Source organism: Papaver somniferum, chromosome 5, assembly GCF_003573695.1.
Source record: "Papaver somniferum cultivar HN1 chromosome 5, ASM357369v1, whole genome shotgun sequence".
Taxonomy (NCBI): Eukaryota; Viridiplantae; Streptophyta; class Magnoliopsida; order Ranunculales; family Papaveraceae; genus Papaver; species Papaver somniferum.
The window spans coordinates 137,890,893-137,911,813 of record NC_039362.1 but is presented as its reverse complement, the minus strand read 5'-3'; the positions used below and the strand labels follow the sequence as shown (position 1 = coordinate 137,911,813).

At 37.2% G+C, this 20,921-nt stretch overlaps 1 protein-coding gene and 1 long non-coding RNA gene across 5 annotated transcripts; one reads left to right on the top strand and one right to left on the bottom strand.

Annotated features, from left to right (window-relative positions):
* Positions 1-811: 811 nt before the first annotated feature.
* On the top strand, positions 812-3,741 carry LOC113277864. 4 transcript variants are annotated; one of them, XR_003325189.1, is made up of 7 exons: positions 812-1,037; positions 1,296-1,345; positions 1,611-1,739; positions 1,933-2,085; positions 2,430-2,579; positions 3,200-3,269; positions 3,479-3,741. It is a non-coding gene; the product is annotated as an uncharacterized LOC113277864 (long non-coding RNA). The 4 variants fall into 4 exon arrangements; XR_003325190.1 differs by having other exon boundaries at positions 812-1,104; positions 2,430-2,524; XR_003325191.1 differs by having other exon boundaries at positions 812-1,104; positions 2,430-2,528.
* A 6,171-nt stretch (positions 3,742-9,912) lies between these two features.
* On the bottom strand, positions 9,913-17,914 carry LOC113282872 (probable acyl-activating enzyme 16, chloroplastic). Its single transcript, XM_026531976.1, has 18 exons — positions 17,645-17,914; positions 17,101-17,292; positions 16,456-16,570; positions 16,077-16,164; positions 15,675-15,886; positions 14,818-14,939; positions 13,910-14,059; positions 13,582-13,649; positions 12,477-12,582; positions 12,091-12,249; positions 11,966-12,019; positions 11,806-11,886; positions 11,437-11,574; positions 11,181-11,340; positions 10,969-11,048; positions 10,604-10,749; positions 10,376-10,433; positions 9,913-10,161 (listed from the first exon to the last, which is right to left on the bottom strand). The coding sequence occupies exons 1-18, from the start codon at positions 17,807-17,809 to the stop codon at positions 10,069-10,071; spliced, it is 2,187 nt and encodes a 728-aa protein (XP_026387761.1). The 5' UTR covers positions 17,810-17,914; the 3' UTR covers positions 9,913-10,068.
* Positions 17,915-20,921: the final 3,007 nt, after the last annotated feature.

Here is a 20,921-nt window from a genome sequence, read left to right as displayed (position 1 = left end):
ATTTCTCTTACAAAATACCAGCATTAACTTTTCTCCCGGGGATCTCATAGTTGGTTCATGTAATGGCTTAATTTGTCTCAGAAGACACCACCAAGGCAATATCCACATATGCAATCCCATCATCGGGGAATATGTCAATCTTCCTGGAAAAGCCATAGTTGAAGAAAATCATGTGGCCGTCTTTGGGTTTGGATATGTTCATTCAATGACTAATGAACAGTACAAGGTTGTTAAGATCTGCTACCCTGATGAATCGGATGATCTCGAAAAAGGAGTGGTCGAGGTATACACAATCGGCAGTGGTAGTGGGTGGAGACCATAGGTGTAACCTCCTACCAGCCTATTGTCATGGGAACCTTTGCAAATGGAGCTCTTTACTGGATTGATGACAAGAAGATCGTGGCTTTCGGCTTGGCAAATGAAGAATTCCGTTTAATCCAGTCAGCACCGATGATATTTCCCGATACTATAATTATATGCTGCGAGCACTGAGAGGGAATTTGTGCATTTGTCATCATAGAGAGAAAGACGATCTTATAAGTATATCTATTTTACAAAAACAAATGTGTTTTTTCCAATCTAACGGATTAGAAAAGTATTTTTTCTTCGATCGACGGCTGTTATTGTTTTTTACAAAAATAAATGTGTTTTGCCCAATCTAACGAATGAGAACAGTATTTTTTTTCTTCGATCGGCGGCTGTTATTGCTTTGAAAATGGAGGGAGACGCAAAAGATAAATGGCGGCTTAGAATGCACTCCTATTTTAAGCCCACATCCAACGTCTGGCAGTATCTCACGTACCCAGCCTGTTTCAATGCGTCTAATTAATCCCTTGAGAAAACAAAACGCATAGAACAGAACCGTTTCAAATTCTCGGAAATCAATGGGATTATGTTGTCTTCTTTGAAATCAAATGGAATCTTTTTTGAACCTCATCAACTTACCCACATACGTTTCTTCTTATGAGCTCACGGAACTTATAAATTCACATGCATCTAGAAATCTGTCCAACAGATCGAAGAAGAACACGTATGAGGTATTTCAAATCAGGGTTCTTATTTCTCTTCCTTAATGTTGGGTTTTTATTTTTTCGCTATCAAAAGGTAAGCCCTAGATTTCTGATTCACAATTTTTTTTAGTAGCTATTGATTCACTAATTGCGTTACTACAATACCCATCCCCTGCAATCATTCATAATTTCATTCAATAGTGATCAATCCATTCACTGACCATCCAAGTTGTTGCTTATTAGGTATTTTTCAAGAAATATATCTGATTGATTTTTTGATTGCAGATTTTTGTTGGTGCACGACATATTCCGAGACAAAGCAACATCCATCCTAGGTAAAGGTCAATTAAATTCTACTTGATTTGGATCGGTTTGTGATGTTTTAGGTTAGGATTTGAATGAAATTCTGTTGGAACTCTATTGTGATTCGTTACTCATAAAATTTAACATGAGCTTTGCAACTTCTGAAAAATTTGATTAGTTTTTGATTTTATGAGTATTTTTCTCTATGGATTGGTGAAATGCAATTCTGAAATGACAATGTAAGATAAAAATCTAAAATGGTCTAACTTGATCAAAAATAATCCATATGTGTCTCAGGGTGATGAGTTGCAAGGGGATGTACCAAAGAACCTAATCTGGAAATTGGCCTTGCTTCGGGTTGGTGACGTGTATTTAATAGAGCAGAAAAGTAGGAAACCCTTTGAAACGGACTATCAAGATAATGAAGTAAGCATGCAGTAGAAATTGTTGTCTTTGGAGTCAATGTATAGTTATCCTTTTGTATAATTGTTGCTCTATTAGGTTTCAATATTCAATCATTTTACCTGCCGAGGGTCGCTAACAGCATATTTAAATCTTACATTCCTACTTCGGTTCATCATATTCGTTTAAAAATAAAGCTTTTGAAATTTGACTGTAGTTCTAATAATCCACCAAAGACATTTGAAGAAATGGAGGTTTTGTCATTTGCGTAGACAAAACCAACAGCTGCAAAATATTGAAGAAACAGGAAATAGAAGGAAAATCACGACATAACCAACAGCTGTACTTGAGCATTTATTTAGCTTACCAGGTTAGTCTTTCCAGGTTTATCTTTTCTTCCATATTCATCTACTGCAATTGTAATTTTTAAATATAGGGAATGGTTTTGGGCACTTAGATTGCTAATTTTGAATTTGGCTTGGCCATTTCACAGCATCTTTAGGACAAGGATTATGCAAATAACAATCCCAACTCTAAATAACCCTCCTGCTTTGGACCTTTTGATCCCAATTATATAAAAAACCATTTCTGAACTAATGGATGCCAAATGAGATCTCACTCACCAAGTGCACTTAAGTATCTAGAAATGTTGCATATCTTTGTATTGTCACATCTAAAAGACATCACAGATGGCTAACCGATTGTGGCGTGCAGGTACTCAATTGAATTATTGTCAAGACAGTGCAAGTTGGATGTTAGGATTCCATTGTTTGGTACTATTTGGCTGCAACAAGTGCACGAATAAAGTGGTTGGTGCGATATAATTTCCCTCATTTTTGTGTTACAGGCCAGCATCCATCTCAAGTATGTGTCAATTAAATTTCACTGGATCTGAATGGTATTGGGATATATTAGGCCATACTTTCAGTGTTGTATGTCCCTTTGATTGTTTCAATCGGATCTCTCAGTTCAGTTTATTATGCAAGTTCAGATTCTTTCGGTGTTAGGTTGTTTTAGCATATTTGATAGATGCTTAAAAAAATAAAAAAGATTGCCCATTCTTAGGTTTAAGAATTGATTTAATCTGTAGAGAATGAAGTTTTTGATTCAACAATATTACAAACGTTAATTAGTGCATACTGAGTGTGCGGTACCTGTTTGGAATAAGATAATACAAATCTCATTTTCTTAGATTAACTAATTAACTAGGCTAAGGGCAGGAGAAACTTGCAGGAAAACTTAAGGATATCGGTCCCGCCTTTTGTGAAATATTTATGGGTTAAGTATATATGTATATGACGTTACACATTGTTGTTTGCGTTCCAAGGATTAGGTTTCACAGTTAAAATTATTGATGGCGATATTGGCATCTCACCTGTGCAATTTAGAATTATTTATTCCTACATTAAATACAGGCAATATTGAAAATCTTATTAAAAATGACATTATAGATTGGTAATGATACGGGCATCTCACATGTGCAGGGTTACAGCTTTTCGAAATGCAATTTATGAATTGGAGTAGGTTTATAGCTGAGTCTAACTATTATATCCGGTGAGTCAGAATCACTTTACACATAGTATATCTTTTGATGCATGCAACCGTTGGGCGTTTTTGTTTCTCGGATGGTTTCTTTGTTGATTTTGGCTTATGTTTGTTGTAAATTTGAACCAGACAGCATTGCAGCGGCTGTGCAATGCTGGAGCACCAGTATATCTGGGCGACAAGATTTTTTTGTCACTGACTATTGACATGGTTTCCAGGGTACGTCGTTTATCAAGTCAAGAAATAGTAAATAATGGAAGAGCACCACACAAGCAGAACCAGATTTCTTCATGGGAGCATATTTGCCTTTTTAATTGAGATAAAAAAGGGTCTGTAACGAGTTCTATTTTTCTTTTCAACACATTGAACCAGATATATGAGTCAATGCAATCCATCTCTGTTTTGCAAACCCCTTTTTCTTGGTGTTTTGTATTCATTGAACTGATCAATGGAAGTATTGAATTAATTAGTGTTGTAGTAACCATTTATCTTGAGAATGATTACTTTCATTAGTCACCAATCCCCGTGAAATTTGAATTTAACAAATGTTGCGTCACAGTTCGCCTGTTGACCTACATACAAATTCTGTCTTATGACCATAGCGTACTGGCGTGAATATAAAATAACTCCTTCCGTGGGATGGTTGTCCATTAGCAAAAACCTGAGAGATCAGAAGACAGTTCTTACGATACAGTGTTAGAAGGAAGCTTTTTACGATACAATGCAGTTTTGGGAAGAAATCTGGCATAGAAGTCGAAGCGACGGTAACTATTGTGTATTGTGCGAAATGGATACACAACGAATGGAGCGGTAGTCAAAAAAAATAAATGAAAATCTATATTGCAGTGATAATTATTGAAATCAAGTACGCCTCTAAATGACGTATTTGATTTACGCCTTAGAATGAAGGTGGAGGATGAATCCGGCACGGTTAGAAGCAAATGACGAACACAGGGAAAACATAATTTATGAGAATAAGCCATCCCTACTTGACACGAAGAAGGTAACAGTTCCCGATGAAGTGTGCTCATTCGATTGCTATACCTTTTTTTTTGGCTTTACATCCTCATTCGATTGCTATTCAAATTCCCCTTCGATTCCGCCCCAAGAATGTCGTCATCATACACTTACATTGCTCATTTACATACGGGACATGACTCAAAATGAGACGTTATCTACTTAAATTCATCCGGAATGGCGTAATAAATTTTCGTTATTCATGAAAAAAAGCACAAAAATTGATATTTGATTATGACAATGGTCCGCGAGTTATAACCCCAAAGCTGTCATTATCCATATACAAAAACTCCAACGAAACAAATTGTTCACAAAAACCCCATTTAATATAAACTGCCTATATTACCCTTTTAGTTTAAATCACCCCAACAAAAACAAAAATCAACCACACTTTAATTCTTATTATATTTTCACCCCCAATAAGAAATAAACAACCACCAATAAGCACCGCCGCCACCGATAACCACTGCCACCACTTCCGACCACCGCCGCCATCGCCACCACCTCCGACCACCGCCAACGCCACCGACCACCGCCGCCACCGCCACCACTTCCGCCGCCCGCCGCCGCCACCACCGACCACCACCGCCGCCACCACCGACCACCACCACCGACCACCGCCGCCACCACCGACCACCACCGCTCTGCCACCGACCACCACGGCTCCGCCGCCGCGACCGATACTGCAATTGCACCACCACTGCCAGCCACCCTACCATCCAGCACCACCATTGTCGACCATCACCGCCACCACCTCCGACAACCACCACCACCACCTCCGACAACCACCACCACCACCACCACCGATACTACGTAATTGCACCACCAAAACCAGCCACCCTACCATCCAGCACCACCACTGTCGACCACCGCCGACCAAAACCAGCACCACGACCGCCCACCACCACCACCTCCCAAAAATACGATGAAACCGATTTTGGTTTCATCATAAATACGATGAAACCGACTTTGGTTTCATATTGGTTTCATGAGAAATCACCTGCAAGAAATTTTGTAAGAGGTATTATACATCTTCATCGATAGAAATACATTGTTGAAATACGATGAAACCGATTTTGGTTTCATCATAAATAAGATGAAACCATAATTGGTTCTGCGCTTCAACAACAATACCACCAGTTATGTCTCAAGACCCATTACTCAGCTTCACCTGGTATATCTTTCCATCTAGGTTTACAGGCAATTCCTCATTGTATTGCAGCACTTCATTGCACCTGCAACTACAAATTCACTTCAAATCCCATACCCACTGCATTACTGCCTTCCATTTCAGTTCAAGCTCATACCTGAACACCACAAATGCTCCATCTCAGGCTCAGTTTGATCTTCAACTGGACCTGCAATATCCATATTAATTCAACCAGAGCAACACCAGTTCCTCCATGGATTCTGATTATCACCAGCTGCAGTTCATAATCACCACCAACATAGGCATCTCAGTTCTTCTTTACACTCTCAACCTGCAACTGTACTTAAAAACCATTCTCAAGCATCAGCTCAAACCATTCTTCATAGAGAACCAACTCAAAGCCGACACCAGTACCACCTTCTCTATAATATTAACTGCAGCTGCAACCGGAGCTTACTAGCAGCATCAAATGAAACTCGTCACAAGACCCTGTCACTGCAATAACCATATCAAACCCATCACTGCAATAACCATATCAACAATACCAGCAGCTACACTTGCACACTGCCAATCTGAAAGCAGCGGCAGCAACATCTCCTAGCTGACTCTACTCAGCTCCACAATCTAATTCACCACCTGCAACTGCTTCCCATTTCAATTCTAGCCATCATTTTTCTCTATTAAACCTTCTTTTGGACCCTCTTCTTCACCTAATTTCAGAATCAGATTCAACTGTTTCCAGAACAGTTTCATGTTTCCCTTCTTCCTGTAGTAAAGAAGTTTCATCAACTTTATTCATCCCAAGAGCAGTCCTTCATGTCTCCATCTTTCTCTCCTTTCTAGCATCAATTTGATGGGTCTGACTGAGTACCTGACACCCTGAACCAAACACAAGCAGTTCCAACATATCAGTAATAAGATATAAGAATATTGGACAACAAGAATAGAATAATTACTTTTCTCTTTCCATATGCTCAAATCATCTCAAGTAGGTACTCGGAAATTAAAAAGAGCATGTTTTAGGGAGATGCTTCCTTCACTTACGCTGCACACAAGTGTCGGTGCAGGAGTCAAAAGAGGGCCACACTGTGGTACTTATACAAGTTTTCAAGTTCAACAGGGGCACCTAGTCTAACCACTCTAACCATAGATGATAACTATCAGATTGAACTGCAAAATATGACTTTGAAATGTATGCATGATGGCTCAACATTAACAAACCACATAATGTCAACTGCTAAGTTAACTGTGGAAACGCAACTTAAGTTTTCAATAATTGCACAACCAACAACTTGTACACTTTCCTTAACCAATTCTTTAACTGGCATGGACTTCAATTAAAAAGTTAGCCCATAAAATGGACCTCACTAAGAGACAGTAATGCACACTTCATTGATCTCAACATTTTAGACTAAAGTACTTAGACAAACTTCAGTTCAAAATTCATCTACTATTAAAAAAATCAATCCACCAACAAGCAACATAAGACTAACTGTGATATTCATATCCCATTTCCACCAACACAGAGCAAACAAGGGACGAAATCTTGCACCTGGCAAGTTAATCTCACTACTATTTGGTATAACATTTTCAAGAATAAATCTAATTCATCATCAAACATGTAAATGGAATTAAATTTACCAAGTCAATAAGTCCTTACAGTAACAATCAAAAGTAGAAGGAAATAAGATTTTTACCAAGTCAATAAATCCTTACAGTAACAATCAAAATCAAATTCTCAAGAATAAAAACCAACGAAATGTCAAACAAAACGAAATCTGGTATCCAATTCAATTGAAAAATTAGTGAAATGATAAGATTTTTTAATACTTCAAAACTTCAAATTATCATTCTAAATCCACCGTTTCTCCCAACACGAGCATATCGTCATCGGTAGTTCATTTCCACCATGGAATCAATTCCTAGACCTTGTCTAGAAACGTCACCACTCCATCATCCCTTCCTAGAAAAATCGATCTCAATCATCAATTCGTCACCAACCCATCTCTGTTCTTCAACTGAAGTTAAAATCGCAACCCTAATTTCAACAATTAAGGGTTAAGGGAACGAAGGTGGTGATGGAATGGAAGGAGGCGGACGAAGGTGGTGGTGGTGGTGAGATACGAAGGTGCTAGTGTGGTCGGGGAAGCATAAAGTTTCTGCTGGTGAGATCTGGTATCGCTGCTGGTGGTGATGGTGGTGGGGAGAAGGAGAGAAAGAAAGAGGAAAAAAGAAAGGAGAGAAGACGAAGATGAAGAAGGGTATGTTTGGGTTTTTTCAAAGTAAAAAAAATTAAATTTGCTAATTATTATTTGAGCTGGGGTTTTTGTGTCACTATTTAACGAAACTGATTTAATTTGTTAAAATTAATATGGGTGGTTTTTTTGTTCCTTTAAGTTGGTCACCTAGGGGTTTTGTCACTAGTTTTGTTATGACAATATACCAAGTTTTATAGACAATCCTAAATAAACGGGATACCCTCGTGAATCGTTCCCTAAAAAAAGAACCACTGAGCTGGCTAAGCAAAAAGAAAATCCGAATAGAAAGACTTTAAATGGAGTGTTGGTGGGATGGCACAGTTACAAAGTCGGAGAATAAACACATGGTGGAGATACCAGTTTGCATGCAGAAGCAGTGGTGTCGCCGTGTCGCTTTTCAAAATCATCCTTTCATTTAAACTGCAGTGATACTTTTCCGTGATTTGTATTATCTGTAATAACCAACGACAATTTTATTTGAATAATATATACGATGACGATTATTTCAAAATGTGCGTCTCAGCGAAGGAAACGACAACGGATGGTAGTGCAAGTTCTGAAACTCAAACAAAAAAATGGTCCATGGTGGGAAGAAAGTCGGGAGAAAAGAAGAAAACGTGGCGGAGACAAATATACTATCTTGATTATGAAATGAACCGCGATGCTTACACACACTTAGAAACCATCAACCGAGATGAGGACAAACGGAAGAATCTACTGTCGGAATTTCGACCAGGTCACCGTCTAGGAAGGCCTAATCGAAAGCTCACAAAGTATAATCAAACTAATCAAGGATGCTGAAGAATATCGTGAAGAACTGAGACGACGATGTAGTCGAGAGAATTGCAGGTTCCGGTGAGGAGGAAAATGAAGCAAAAGCCATATTTCATGCATCACCTAAACACATAATTATTGATGATTCGTGAAGAAACTGTTGGAAAAAAATTGGGTTTCACAAAGGATGAATGACACAGAGAAGAAAGTGTTGCACTCCAAAACTTTCAAGGCTTGTATAAATTTCTTTTAGACAAATATTTCTACCCTCCCAATAACAATTGGCGATTACAACAGGTATGCGAAATATTGCCTTCAGGATACAATGAAAGCCCTGCAACGAAAACTGAATTCAAGGTTTGTACCCCTTGATTCAATCAAGAACACACAAAGAGATTTCTGATTTCTGATGATGCTTTTTGAAACAGAGAAAACAGATTGATTTTTCTTATATCTTAAACGAAACTGGGAGAAGCTATTTATAAAGGGTTCAAAATATTCCAACAGAAAATGAAAGAGTGGATTTGAGGATTCAATGAAATCATACGATGGAATGACAAGAAAAATTACCGGAATAGAATCACCAAATCTGATGGATGATGAATGTAGGCCGATAATACCGACGATCGAGGAAGAATTTTTGCAGGCTTATTGCTCATTTGATAAAGATTCAGCATAATGGTGCGACTGCGACACATAAGACTATAATACAAATTTTTCGGGAACGAATTATTTAGGCTGCAATAAGGCAATTCAAATAGTATTAATTTCAATAATTATTACTCGCTTGATCACTTGCGAGTTTAGATAGATTTATACATATTCGTGCAAACCGAAAAAAATTTAAAAGATTTTTATACCAAAAACTTTTCTGAGTTGAAATTAGTTTTACAATAATTTAATGAAAAAAAAAGATTATAACTGGGGATTCTTATGGGTGCCCTATTACTAAGATAACCAACATATCAAAATTTTTGCTATTACTAAGATAACCAACATATCAAATTTTTTGATGCCCATCGCCAAGCAAACAAAATATGTCAACAACAAGATAAAAATAAGAAAATAATGTTTTTAATTAGTTACTGACATCCAACGAAATCCCGGGCCGTTACAGCACGGGTCATATACCAGTGGTCTCTACAGAAAAACGCAACGGCGGCAAGTTGGAGTAGGGACTTCAGTATATCATACGACTCGACTCGCCGGTTACGCCGTTATTAATTACAAAGAAGAATGAAGTCCTCTTTATGCACCAAAGTTCAACGCTTTATTGTTATGAACCAAAAGCCAATACGGTGTTAGAACTTTGGGATGTAGATGTTGTGAATCGGGAGTTATTTCTACTTAATGCAATTCCCCACATGAACAGCAGCTTTGTTTCATTGGAAGCCCTAGGAGAGAGGTCTGAAAGAATGAAGAGGTTGAGCGAGAGAGGCCTTGAAGACACTGATTAATCAGCTTGATGGAGCAAGTCATAAAATCGACCAACTCCGGTATCCATTTTTATTCATTTTTAGTTGTTTGAGGGGTTTACATTTCCAATCATTTAAGGATCAAGTCTTGGTACAACATTTTATCAACCAAAATACATCTTGTATTTGCATATCTACTTGTAAAGTTTGCGAATTTCATCTGTATATTTAGCTACAACTTTGTCTCTCCTTATTTTCATGGTTGGTGTCATCAAACCTCCGTCAATCTGCAACAAGCCGTCAGATACAGATATGTTAATTATCACATATTCTTAGAAAAGGTAACAAAAAGAATGTGATTGCCAATATGTTGAGCCATTTTTAGCATAGGGCAGTCTTGATTGGTTCTGACATAACCACCCTCATATTGATGTTTTATTCTTTGGCTGGTGAAGTCCAACACAGAGAATGGAGGGCATAAAGATGGTTAAATATATTTACCGTAAAAGGTTCATCAAGGACTAGTACTGGTCCAATCTGGAATGAGCATCCCGAGGTCCTGCACAAAATAGAGAGCCCGTCATGTAAGAAAAACATATCAGATAACAAATACAGCACGTAAAATGTATTTACAAAAAAAGTCATAGTGAATTTCAGACATTCATGCATTTAACATAGTTTCTAGATTCCAAGTGATGATCCAGTAATAAGCTAAAGATAGAGATTTACCATGTAATCAGTTCTGCATGCAAAATGTTAGTTGTTTTCTCTTTACTGACTTCAGAGGCACCATCATCTAAAATCGACTGCCTCTTCGCTTCTGCTAAAAGTTCTTCTTTATTTGGAACAATTAGAGCTGCAAGTCGCCTTTGATCCTATAGGAAAATTATCAGAGTTAATACCCGCCTTAAGAATACTAAGATGGTAAGCTTATTCTTGGTGTCCGTTTTACTCTACGAAGGAAGGGCTAACTAACTGTGTATAGAACAGTTGGCATATTACAAATATGAATTTCTTTGAAGGCTTTAGTCCTTTAAACCTTAAAAGTTATGCAAGGAAAAACAGATTTTCATGGAAAGATTCGTAGTATTTACCTGGCCGATGACAACAATTTGCTGAATGAGTTTACTCCGCATAGCAGCTTCCTCTAGTTCCGATGGTTCAACATTTTCACCTTACATTCATCACATAATAATTGTCTGAGTTTTATCTCTCACTTCTTACATAACTTTTGTAATACAAATGATTTTGCAAGTGACAGAAAGGAAAACAGAACCAACTGATAGTTTGGTGCTTCCAGAATTACCTGTTGTAAGAACTATTGTATCCTTCGAACGCCCTTCAAGAACAACCACTCCTCCACATTTACTACTCCGTCCTATTGAATGGTTAGGAGCAATCCAACCTATGTCACCCGTACCAAGCCAGCCATCTTCATCTAGGACCTCTTTCGTAGCGGAAGGGTTCTAAGTCGAGAAACAAAAACAATGAAGCACATTCAAATAACAATATGTAAAAACTGATAACCTTTGATGACTAGTAGAATTAAATGGTACATTTACCTTGTAGTAACCCTTCATCACTTGTGGTCCTCTAACTTTGACAATTCCTTTAGAACCAGCTGGGAGATCTTCACCAGTTTCCAAATCTACAACTTTAATTTCTGTATGTTTCAGTGGGTGCCCAACCGAGCCAAGAACCTACCTTCAAACGGTAAGTCTGCAGCAGTAAGTCAAATGAATTCCACTCTAGCCAAGTGTTGATGTATAAAATTAGCAAAACTAAAAAACATGAGGGGGTAAAGAAAGCCAACGTGAAGCAATATAGTATACGAGCTCACACTAGAAATCATACAAATGTCCAAGTACTTCAAGAAAACAATATTGCTTAGTTATAACTAAAACCTCAGATTGAAACTAAATGTTGCTTACGTTGCAGTCAGGCTTTCGAGCAGCAACAACCGGAGAAGATTCTGTTAAACCATAACCATTTTGTATTTTGACGCCAATTGCCTGTAGGTATGAAAATTTGAGTAAAATGGAAACAAACTTCTGACAGAATCCAATGTGAGAAATGAAAGAATCATCTGACCTCAAAAAATCTGTCAATATGCAATGACAGGCTTCCACCACCGCTTATTCCAGCCTGCAGTGTGTTAAAATGATTGATCAGACATGCTACTAGCTAACAACATTTAGAATATGTTACAGCAATACCTTTGAGATTCCTATTGCTGAGTGAATTTTACTGTAGACAAGTTTCTTCCCCAACATATGCAATGGCCACAAAACTGCAGCTGTAATCCTTGCCCACAACAGGTCTACCATTGAAATAAAGAGTGGGTGTGCCTTTTGATTTCTCGTGAGAAACTTCCCCTAAAACAGAAACTTAAATCAATTGATGCAATAAATCTGACTGCAACTTTGAAATTATAACTTATTCAGCTTGTTGTACAATAGCACAGTTAGCTAGAACTTGCAGTACTGAGCTTTTCCAGTCCAACTTCTACAACAGAAAAGTAAACTTCTCCCACTAATCTTCCTTGATAAGTTGCACTGAAAGACATTACTCACAAGGCTAGACAAAAAGATAAGGTTCACACCTCATATACTCGCTTTGCCTCCATGTACATCATACTCATCTTTAGTAAAGTAAGTGCGATTAGCTTTCGAATGGTTGAGCTTGTAGAAATCTGCCTCTGAATTCCACTGCAGTGAAGAAATGAAAGACCATAAGAACATTGAGGAACAACCTTGCAGTACAGACACATAACCCAAGTCATATCTGTAAAAGTAAATGGTTTGTGGTTGTAAAGGAGATGCATTGTTTCCATAATTTTGAATGTCAAATAGGCAATTCTCACGCAATGCATCATTTTTTCCTGGTTTCAGAAATTATAATGGCTAAGTTACCACTGCATCAACTAATAGTTAGGCCCTCAAAAAGAAACCCTATCTTTTATTTAATTCAGTACTCAAAATTGGTCTCACATTATTTTAAAAGCAACCAAGACAAAATGAAGACTTACTAGAAATCCAACTCCTACAAAGAGATATTTTCCTCGTATACTAAAAACAAAGACAATGAGAGTAGTGCAATAAAAGATCTAACCTAGTGCAAACAAACTCTAATGAGAAGAGTGACATAACCAATACCAGGAAATCCAGGAGTGCGTGCGGATAGCGTTATCTTAACATTTTGTGTAGAAAAGATACTTTTGTAATTTGGTTTTCAGATCTCTCTCTCAACAAGTTGACATTTTAAATGCCGATATAAACTATTTTTATTGTAAATCTACCTTCCCTTTCTTCTTAAGTTTTATCTAGGTTTGACCTCTCAAACATGCACAGGAATTGAAAAGTCTCCAGTACAATCAAGATTACATTCAGTTTAGAAGGAAACAAAACTGCTTTGGTTTACGGAGCCAATAACAGTGTACGAGTACAGGTGTAATGTGGGGTTTCTGATTTTAACAAAGACGAATATAAAAGGTTAAAATGTTTTAACCTTGAAGTCTCAACATATGTAGAGGTTATGGTTCCATACAGAAGACTTAACACATTTGCAACGCACAACCCAGACCCGATATCCAAACAATCAAATATTTTTGAAAAATTCTATGGCAGATGCAAAGTAACAAAGTGAACAAACCATAAATTCCTTCTAATGATACACTAAAATCTCAGGAACAAAAAGGTAAAAGGTACCTGTAGAGCGTCTCATATACCAAAGGAACAGAAATTAGGTAGTGTGGTTGATAACTTCGCAAGTCATCCTATCAACATAATCGATTTCAAATATAAGAAAACTGCCATAACTAACACCTCCTTAAATAAAAGAAATGTACCACCTAAATATTTTATGAGGTCAAATAGGATCAAGCCAGACATAAAACTTGACGAGAACCAATTAAAGAACCCGCCTGTAGTTAAGATAAGGGCACTTTTTCACATTTCTGAGCCAGTACAAATCATAATTGATGTAAAAAAGGCTTCTTTGCTAACGATATTCAAAAGAATGATAAGAAGACCATACCTTCAGATTTTTTACAGTTGTGTATACTTGCTCAGCCCCATAAGTAAATGTGAAATACTCAGCAGCTCGCTCATATGCATGCCAAGGTGGAAGCATGCTCAAAAATCTATCATCAGGTCCGACAGGTACAATATCCCACAAGCTCTTGATCTACGATTAATAAAAACACTTGAAGGATAAGTTTGAAGGTTTTCTAAAACAAATAGAAAATAGAAATGATGACCATCGACATGACGTAGGAAAAAACACAATGAGAAATATATAGTCAAGATCCAATAAAATTTCTTACTGAAAACAGTAAGTCACAATTATAAAACAGAGTGAAACTTGCGCAAAAAACTGAGCAAACAGAACTGAGAAAACAAAAAGCAAATTTATACAAATATAAGCTTGGGCAATGACAAATATTTGGGGGTTGGGCATGTGACCTAGATCATGTGAAGAGCTTGAGTATTCCCAGGCATGCATCTGGGCTAGATTAAGACATTGAACTCATATGATTAAATAATCCAACCATCTGCCAATCTAATATAACCTTTTATCTTCTAGGTAAACCGAGAGCATAACTCACATATTAAAGTTTTACCCCAACCTAGGTCTCCCAAATAAATCATATCTAGCAACTGAATCTTACGAGCTAACAACTTTCTATTCTTCTCAAAGTGCCAACATATTGATTCCTATAAATTCCATGGCTCGAGCTAGATACATGAAATATCAAAATCCACATCAAAGCTTCAAGCAAGTAGAGTCTTGGTAAGGTTCATGATGAATATATGATACCAATGATTATACACATACATATAAATACAACCATAACCAAACAAAGATGTGTGGTTCTGCATCAAACTCATCAAGCCATTAGAGAAGGAAACTATTCTAGCAATGCGATAACAAGCAACACAAACCTGATGCAATAAATTCTGATGTGTGAGCATAACACCTTTCGGGGTGCCAGTTGTTCCACTTGTGTACACAAGTGTAGCAATGTCATCAGAGTCGATAGCTTCATAAGCATATCTCCTGCCACCTATATCAGTAAGCCAGGAATCATGAAGCTCCCACCAAAATGAAATGGAAAACATACGGAAACATAACAAAATGTATTCAAAGGATATAAGATGATGTAATGGAAATAAATGAGAAAATATGTATACAAAAGACATAGCTACCTAAGTTACATGTTTGAAAATTTTAATATTTACACGCCAATCTTAGAATGTATTTCAAATCATCGATTAAGAAGCAATTCGAAAGTGAATTTTTAGTGTACTTAGAAAGAAAAAAAAATATAGAAAAGAGGTCACTGAGCACAGGATATGGATATTCATATACTGAAACTTTTCATCAGAAATAAATTTGAAGATCTCCAACAATTTGCTACGGAGACGAACCTACTGCTATCAAGAAAAGTGCTCAGTCAATGCAATCTATAGGAATTTATGTTGTGGTTGTTTCATACTTCCATATATCTTGCTGAGCCAAATGAAGAATTTCGTAAACAATTCGATAAGATTTGTAGAAAAGGCATTTCGTTAACATTTCTGTTGAATATGTATGATTTTTATTTTTTTGCATACCAAATTGCGCACTAAATCTCCAATATATGCGCCGTCGGTAAGGGTGACAAAACCCTAAATGTGAATTGACACTTAATAAAAAAAATGGACAAAAAAAATATATCTACGCATAATCTATCAGAGAAAACACAAAATAGAGCATATCTCATGCAATTAGCAATCAACAACTGTGCTAAAAAAGTTACCATCTTCAGCAGAATCAAGCGAGGTTCTACGACTTTCTTTGCCCAGATCTGTAATTCCCTTGTAGTCATACACAGGAATCCCATCTACTGCTCTGTCGCCTAAGCAAGATTTATCACCCCAGAGAAGAACAATGAATCTTACACCTGCTCTGGAGATGAAAGTTTCTGAAATCCTCTTGAATAACTCTGCATTGTCCACGATAAGTGCAACGCTGAGATGCCAAGAAAAATGAAAGTCATACATTTGAAACGTCAAAATGTAAGATATTAAAATAATTCCTGCATAAAACCTTGAAAGTGGAGTTCTATCCTTCACGTGTCAACTCATGAGCATCTCACACCATGCATCTTTTTTACATATACTCTATATCATATACCGTATAAATAAGCTCTTTCTCTAACCTGTCAGAATGACTGTATATTTGCAGCAACTCTTCAACAGATGATCTTGTCCCCCGTACAACATTAATTGCCCCGGTCGCCATGATGCCTGGTCAATGTTTAAGTACAAGATCTCGATTTAATAACTTGATGCAATGAAAAACTTGCACTTAATTATAAAATATAGAGAATAAATGCATTATGTGTGCTTTACGGAATTGTTCTGTTTGTTTTATTATGTTATGAATCGAGGCAAAAAAAAAAAATCATTGCAATCAGAAATGTATTCCAACATTGCTTTTTCCCACTCTTGTAAATTTTCCAATGTTTCTCCACCAAAATAAAGGTGTTAGCATTAAAGAATTCATATAACATAAGAAATCATAAGAACACAAAGCACCTTGGTCGGCAATCAGCCATCGACACGAATTGTCAGCAAAGAGAGCAATCTTTTCATCTGGCTCTACTCCCACAACACGTAGTCCTTCACAAAAGTCCAATATGTCCTGCTCCAGCTACCAGTAGAAAGAAAAGGATTATAATATCTACATATTATAATCCTATGAAAGCAAGCTAAATCAATAGGAGAAAAGTGAATAACCATGAACAAAACTGAAGATACAATCAAATGAAAACGTAAGGCAAGAAACCAAACAGATACATATTGGAATCTAGGAAGTTGAAATTTCAGTTAAAAAATTTTATTCTGTTGAAATGAGGAAAAGTGTAGCGCATTGGGGATTCAACAAGGGCATGAATAAATCAATAAGCTGCACCATTCTAAAACTTTCCAACACGTTTTATGCTGGGTAAGCTAATGATGAAATGGATTTCCACAGATATGACATATTTTACTAGAAACTTTAAAATGATATACCATATGGCGAGGATCATGTTGAGGAGAGTAGACCACCCTCACCAAAAATCAGTCATCATATCATCTACATAGCTGTGCATATACATCTCGACAACAGATCCCACCTCCATATATACAAAAAGTGTGTCACAAAGTACCCAGACATAACAGCCAATTCAGAAATCTTACCTGCTTATAAGTTATCTCTGAAGGTGGATCATGATACGGATCCAGTAACGCTGTCCGATCCCCATACTTTTCCGTGGTAGACCTCCAAATATCAGGAACTACCTTCCAGTCGCCAGTAGACGATACCTTATCATTTGAGAGTAATGTACTCTCTAGAATTGGAGAACATTTTCGTGGTTTTAGCTCCTCTGCCTGTATGCCAATCCATAAAACACACAATTCAGTCCTTCTCTACTTGTCTTGGATTAAAAATAACCAAAACCAAAGAATCTCAGCATATCACAATTTATCCATACCCTAATTGTTCGAATTTATTTTCCAGATACCACTAAAATCTTGAAATGAATCAAGAAATTACAGTTCTGGTCGAATTTGAAAGATGTAACCAAGAAAAGCATATACCAAAGAAATTTCCTAGTACGCATCTCAGTTCCAATTTTAAGCAAATTAGTGAAAATTGAAAAACTGTGCACATAATTAATGAAGAATAATCAGCAAAATATCAAAAAGCAAATGAAATTGGAAAGATAGAGCTTCTTCTTACATGAGAATTGCAGTAAACCCTAGAATAAGATAATCTTGTTGAGGTTTGTTTGTGAAGGATTTGTGAATTAGAGAATAAGTATCCAAGCAATGGTCTACGATCAAAAGAATTTGTAGTAGTGATTATGATGTTATTAAACAATGAAGATGAGGATGTTACAGCCATCTGATCTCTATCTTCTGAAAGAAAGAGATAAAATGGTTGAAGAAGATAGAGGATTACAGAGACAACATTGTTGTTGTACAGAAAGAAAGACAAAATGAAATGAAACAATCGAGGAAGTGTATTATTAAACTAAAGACCTAAACGAATTATGTACCTCCACGGACTGCAGGAGGGGTCCGACTGTCCCAGCAAGAAAGATACGTTTCGCGTTTTTTTTTTTTCCGTGGTGTAGGACCGGAAAGTAGGTGGTACGAAACAACATGCTCGTGGTCTCGTAATCGACGCACATGCATCCTTTTACTTGCCCTTCCTGATTTAGGGAAATCATCTCATGTGCTGCATCATGATCAGTTGGATCCACTTCTATTCTACCTACCTTCTCCTAAATCTTTCCATCCGAAACTTTGCTATGCTCCGGGTATTTTCGATCTAGCAATATCATAACAAACTATTCTTTCTTGAGACAACGGTTAGTAGGTAGGAACTAGTAAGCACCATGATTCTTTTCTTTGGTGCACGTTCACATTCTCTCACAGTAATAGTAAATTGCACGTCTTGCTTTCTATTTGTTTTGCCATACACAGACAAATCAGAAACTGGACTATCCAGATTTATAACCTAGTCGCGTCTTTAACGTCCATGCATATAATCCAACTTACTGAGGTCCCGCTAGGTGTCTTTTTCTACTACTTCTATACGTTTGGTTTGGTTTGGTTTGGTTCCAACGGGGGAGGAGCTGTATGAGAGAGATTATTGTATTTTTTCCTATCATTTAGCAATTCTGAAATTAATTTACATTTAAGAAATTCTTCACAAAAAATGCAAGATTCAGATGAAAGTAGAGCAAGGTAGCCCAAATCATTTGGACTTGGCCTCGGAAGGCCTTATTAAGGTCACAAGTACAATAAGTGAAATCTTAGGAGGTTGATGACGGGGTGAAATGAACACCAATTTTGGGCATGCCTAAAACTTTCAAGGCATACAAAGGACTAGTCCTAACTTGGGTGACCTTATAAGGCGTACCCTATGGGGTGGTTCAATTACCTATATGCCCTTAAATTCTCTAAATTACTACTAATCTATCCCTATCCCTAATACAAAAACCTATAATCAATAAACCAAAATCAGTTTCATATCCCTAACCCCTTCTTCTTCCTCCTCCACAACAGCCGAACACTTCTTCTTCCTTTTTTTTCATCGTATCATCGCGGAAATTTAATCGTCGATTCGTGAAAATTTAGTCGACGATTAAACTCATCTATATAATGCTTCGCCGTAAGCCAGTATCTCGTTCTAATCGAGCGATTGAACAACCCATTGAAGAAGAAGAAGATTTAGAGAGTGAAGAAGAAACTCAAAATCAACCACAAAATCAACCGGAAGAAGAGATTGAAGAAGAACCAACTCCACAAATGAGAATAAAAAGGTTAGTTTTACAAATCCATCTCGTATTTGATGTTTTTGATTGGTTTGATTGATTTAATTCGTCAAAATCATGTTTCTGCGGCGGTTACAGGGTATGGTTCGGTGCAAAACAAATCTTAGATGTGCGCCGAGCTGTTCTTGAAACTGAACCCTGAAAGTGCATTTGAACGGCTCGGCGTATATCTGAAATCCGTTTTGAGCCGAACTTGGTGACACAGAGACTTATATTTAGGATCGGCTTATTCGATGGTGTTAGTTTTGCGCCGAATATGTTTTGTGAATTTCATAAATTTCGCATGTGCGTAGGATCGGCCTGTATGGTAGTATTAGTTTTGTGCCGAATAATTGTTGTTTGAATTTCAGAATTTTTGCATGTGTATAGGATCGGCTCATATGGTAGTACTAGTTTTGTGACGAATAAATGTTTGAATTCATAAGTCTAGATTCGGCTTATTCGATAGTATTAGGGTTGCGCCGAATATCATTGTTAAAATTTCATAAATTTTACTAGTGTGTAGGATCGGCTTATTTATATGATATCATGTTGCGCCGAATACATGTTTGAGTTCATAATCATAGATTCGTCTTATTTGACGGTATCGGTTGTGAGCCGAATATATAGGATCGGCTAATAATTTTGCATGTGCGTTGGATCGGCTTGTATGGTAGTATTAGTTTTGTGCCGAATAATTGTTGTTTGAATTTCAGAATTTTTGCATGTGCTTAGGATCGGCTTGTATGGTTGTATTAGTTTTGCGCCGAATAAAGGTTTCGATTCATAAATATAGATTCGGCTTATTCGATAGTATTAGTGTTGCGCCGAATATTATTGTTAAAATTTCGTAAATTTTACAAGTGTGTAGGATCGGCTTATTTATATTATATCATGTTGCGCCGAATACATGTTTGAGTTCATAATCATAGATTCGGCTTATTCGACGGTATCGGTTGTGAGCCGAATATATGGGATCGTCTTATAATTGTTTTGTGGTATGAGCCGTTCCACTCTCTGTGTAAGCTAATAAAAATTTCAAGACATGATTCGGCTCATATGTGTTATTTCGGGTAAGCCGAGCCTTCTTATTTTCTTACAAGTTTTTGGCTTTCCAAATCTCTTTGTTGTTCGAATTAGTCTTATAACTTTCATACTTGCGTCAGGACCAATGCAGCTACAAAGAGGAAGAAGATGGAGGTAACACCTTCTACTTCTAAAACTCCCGATCCTAGACGAGGAGGTAATAAAAAATTGGGAGCGGGAGGTAGAGGAGGAACTTTAGAAGAAGTAAGAATTGAAAGACAAGTAAGAATTGAAAGACAAGAAGAAGGAATAGCTGAAGATGAAGAAGTTTATGATAATCAAGAAGTTCATCAAGAAACACAACCCCAAGGAAAACCCAAGAAAGACAAGAAAGGTAAGAAGGTGACAGAACCCGAGAAAGAGAAGAACGATGATGATCGACGGATCACTGGTTTACACATTCCTGATGAAGATGACGTAATTACACCTCGATCAGATGGTTTGCCTCATGGTCTTCCGGAAGATGGAGGAAATGTGTTGATTGGTTATGCCGATTCTTGGGCGAAGAGAATTTATGAGACTCCTGATCACAACCGTGCAGTCCGAGTATTGAGAAACCAGAGGGAAGCGGAATGGAGTCTTGATGAAGAGGTTCCTGAGGTGATTGCT

Coding starts and splice junctions, on each gene's coding strand:
- LOC113282872 (XM_026531976.1), bottom strand. CDS start 17,809: ATGGCTGTAACATCCTCATCTTCATTGTTTAATAACATCATAATCACT. Junction 17,293..17,644: donor GGGTTTACTGCAATTCTCAT/GTAAGAAGAAGC, acceptor ATTGGCATACAG/GCAGAGGAGCTAAAACCACG. Junction 14,940..15,674: donor GCTTGATTCTGCTGAAGATG/GTAACTTTTTTA, acceptor TTACTGATATAG/GTGGCAGGAGATATGCTTAT.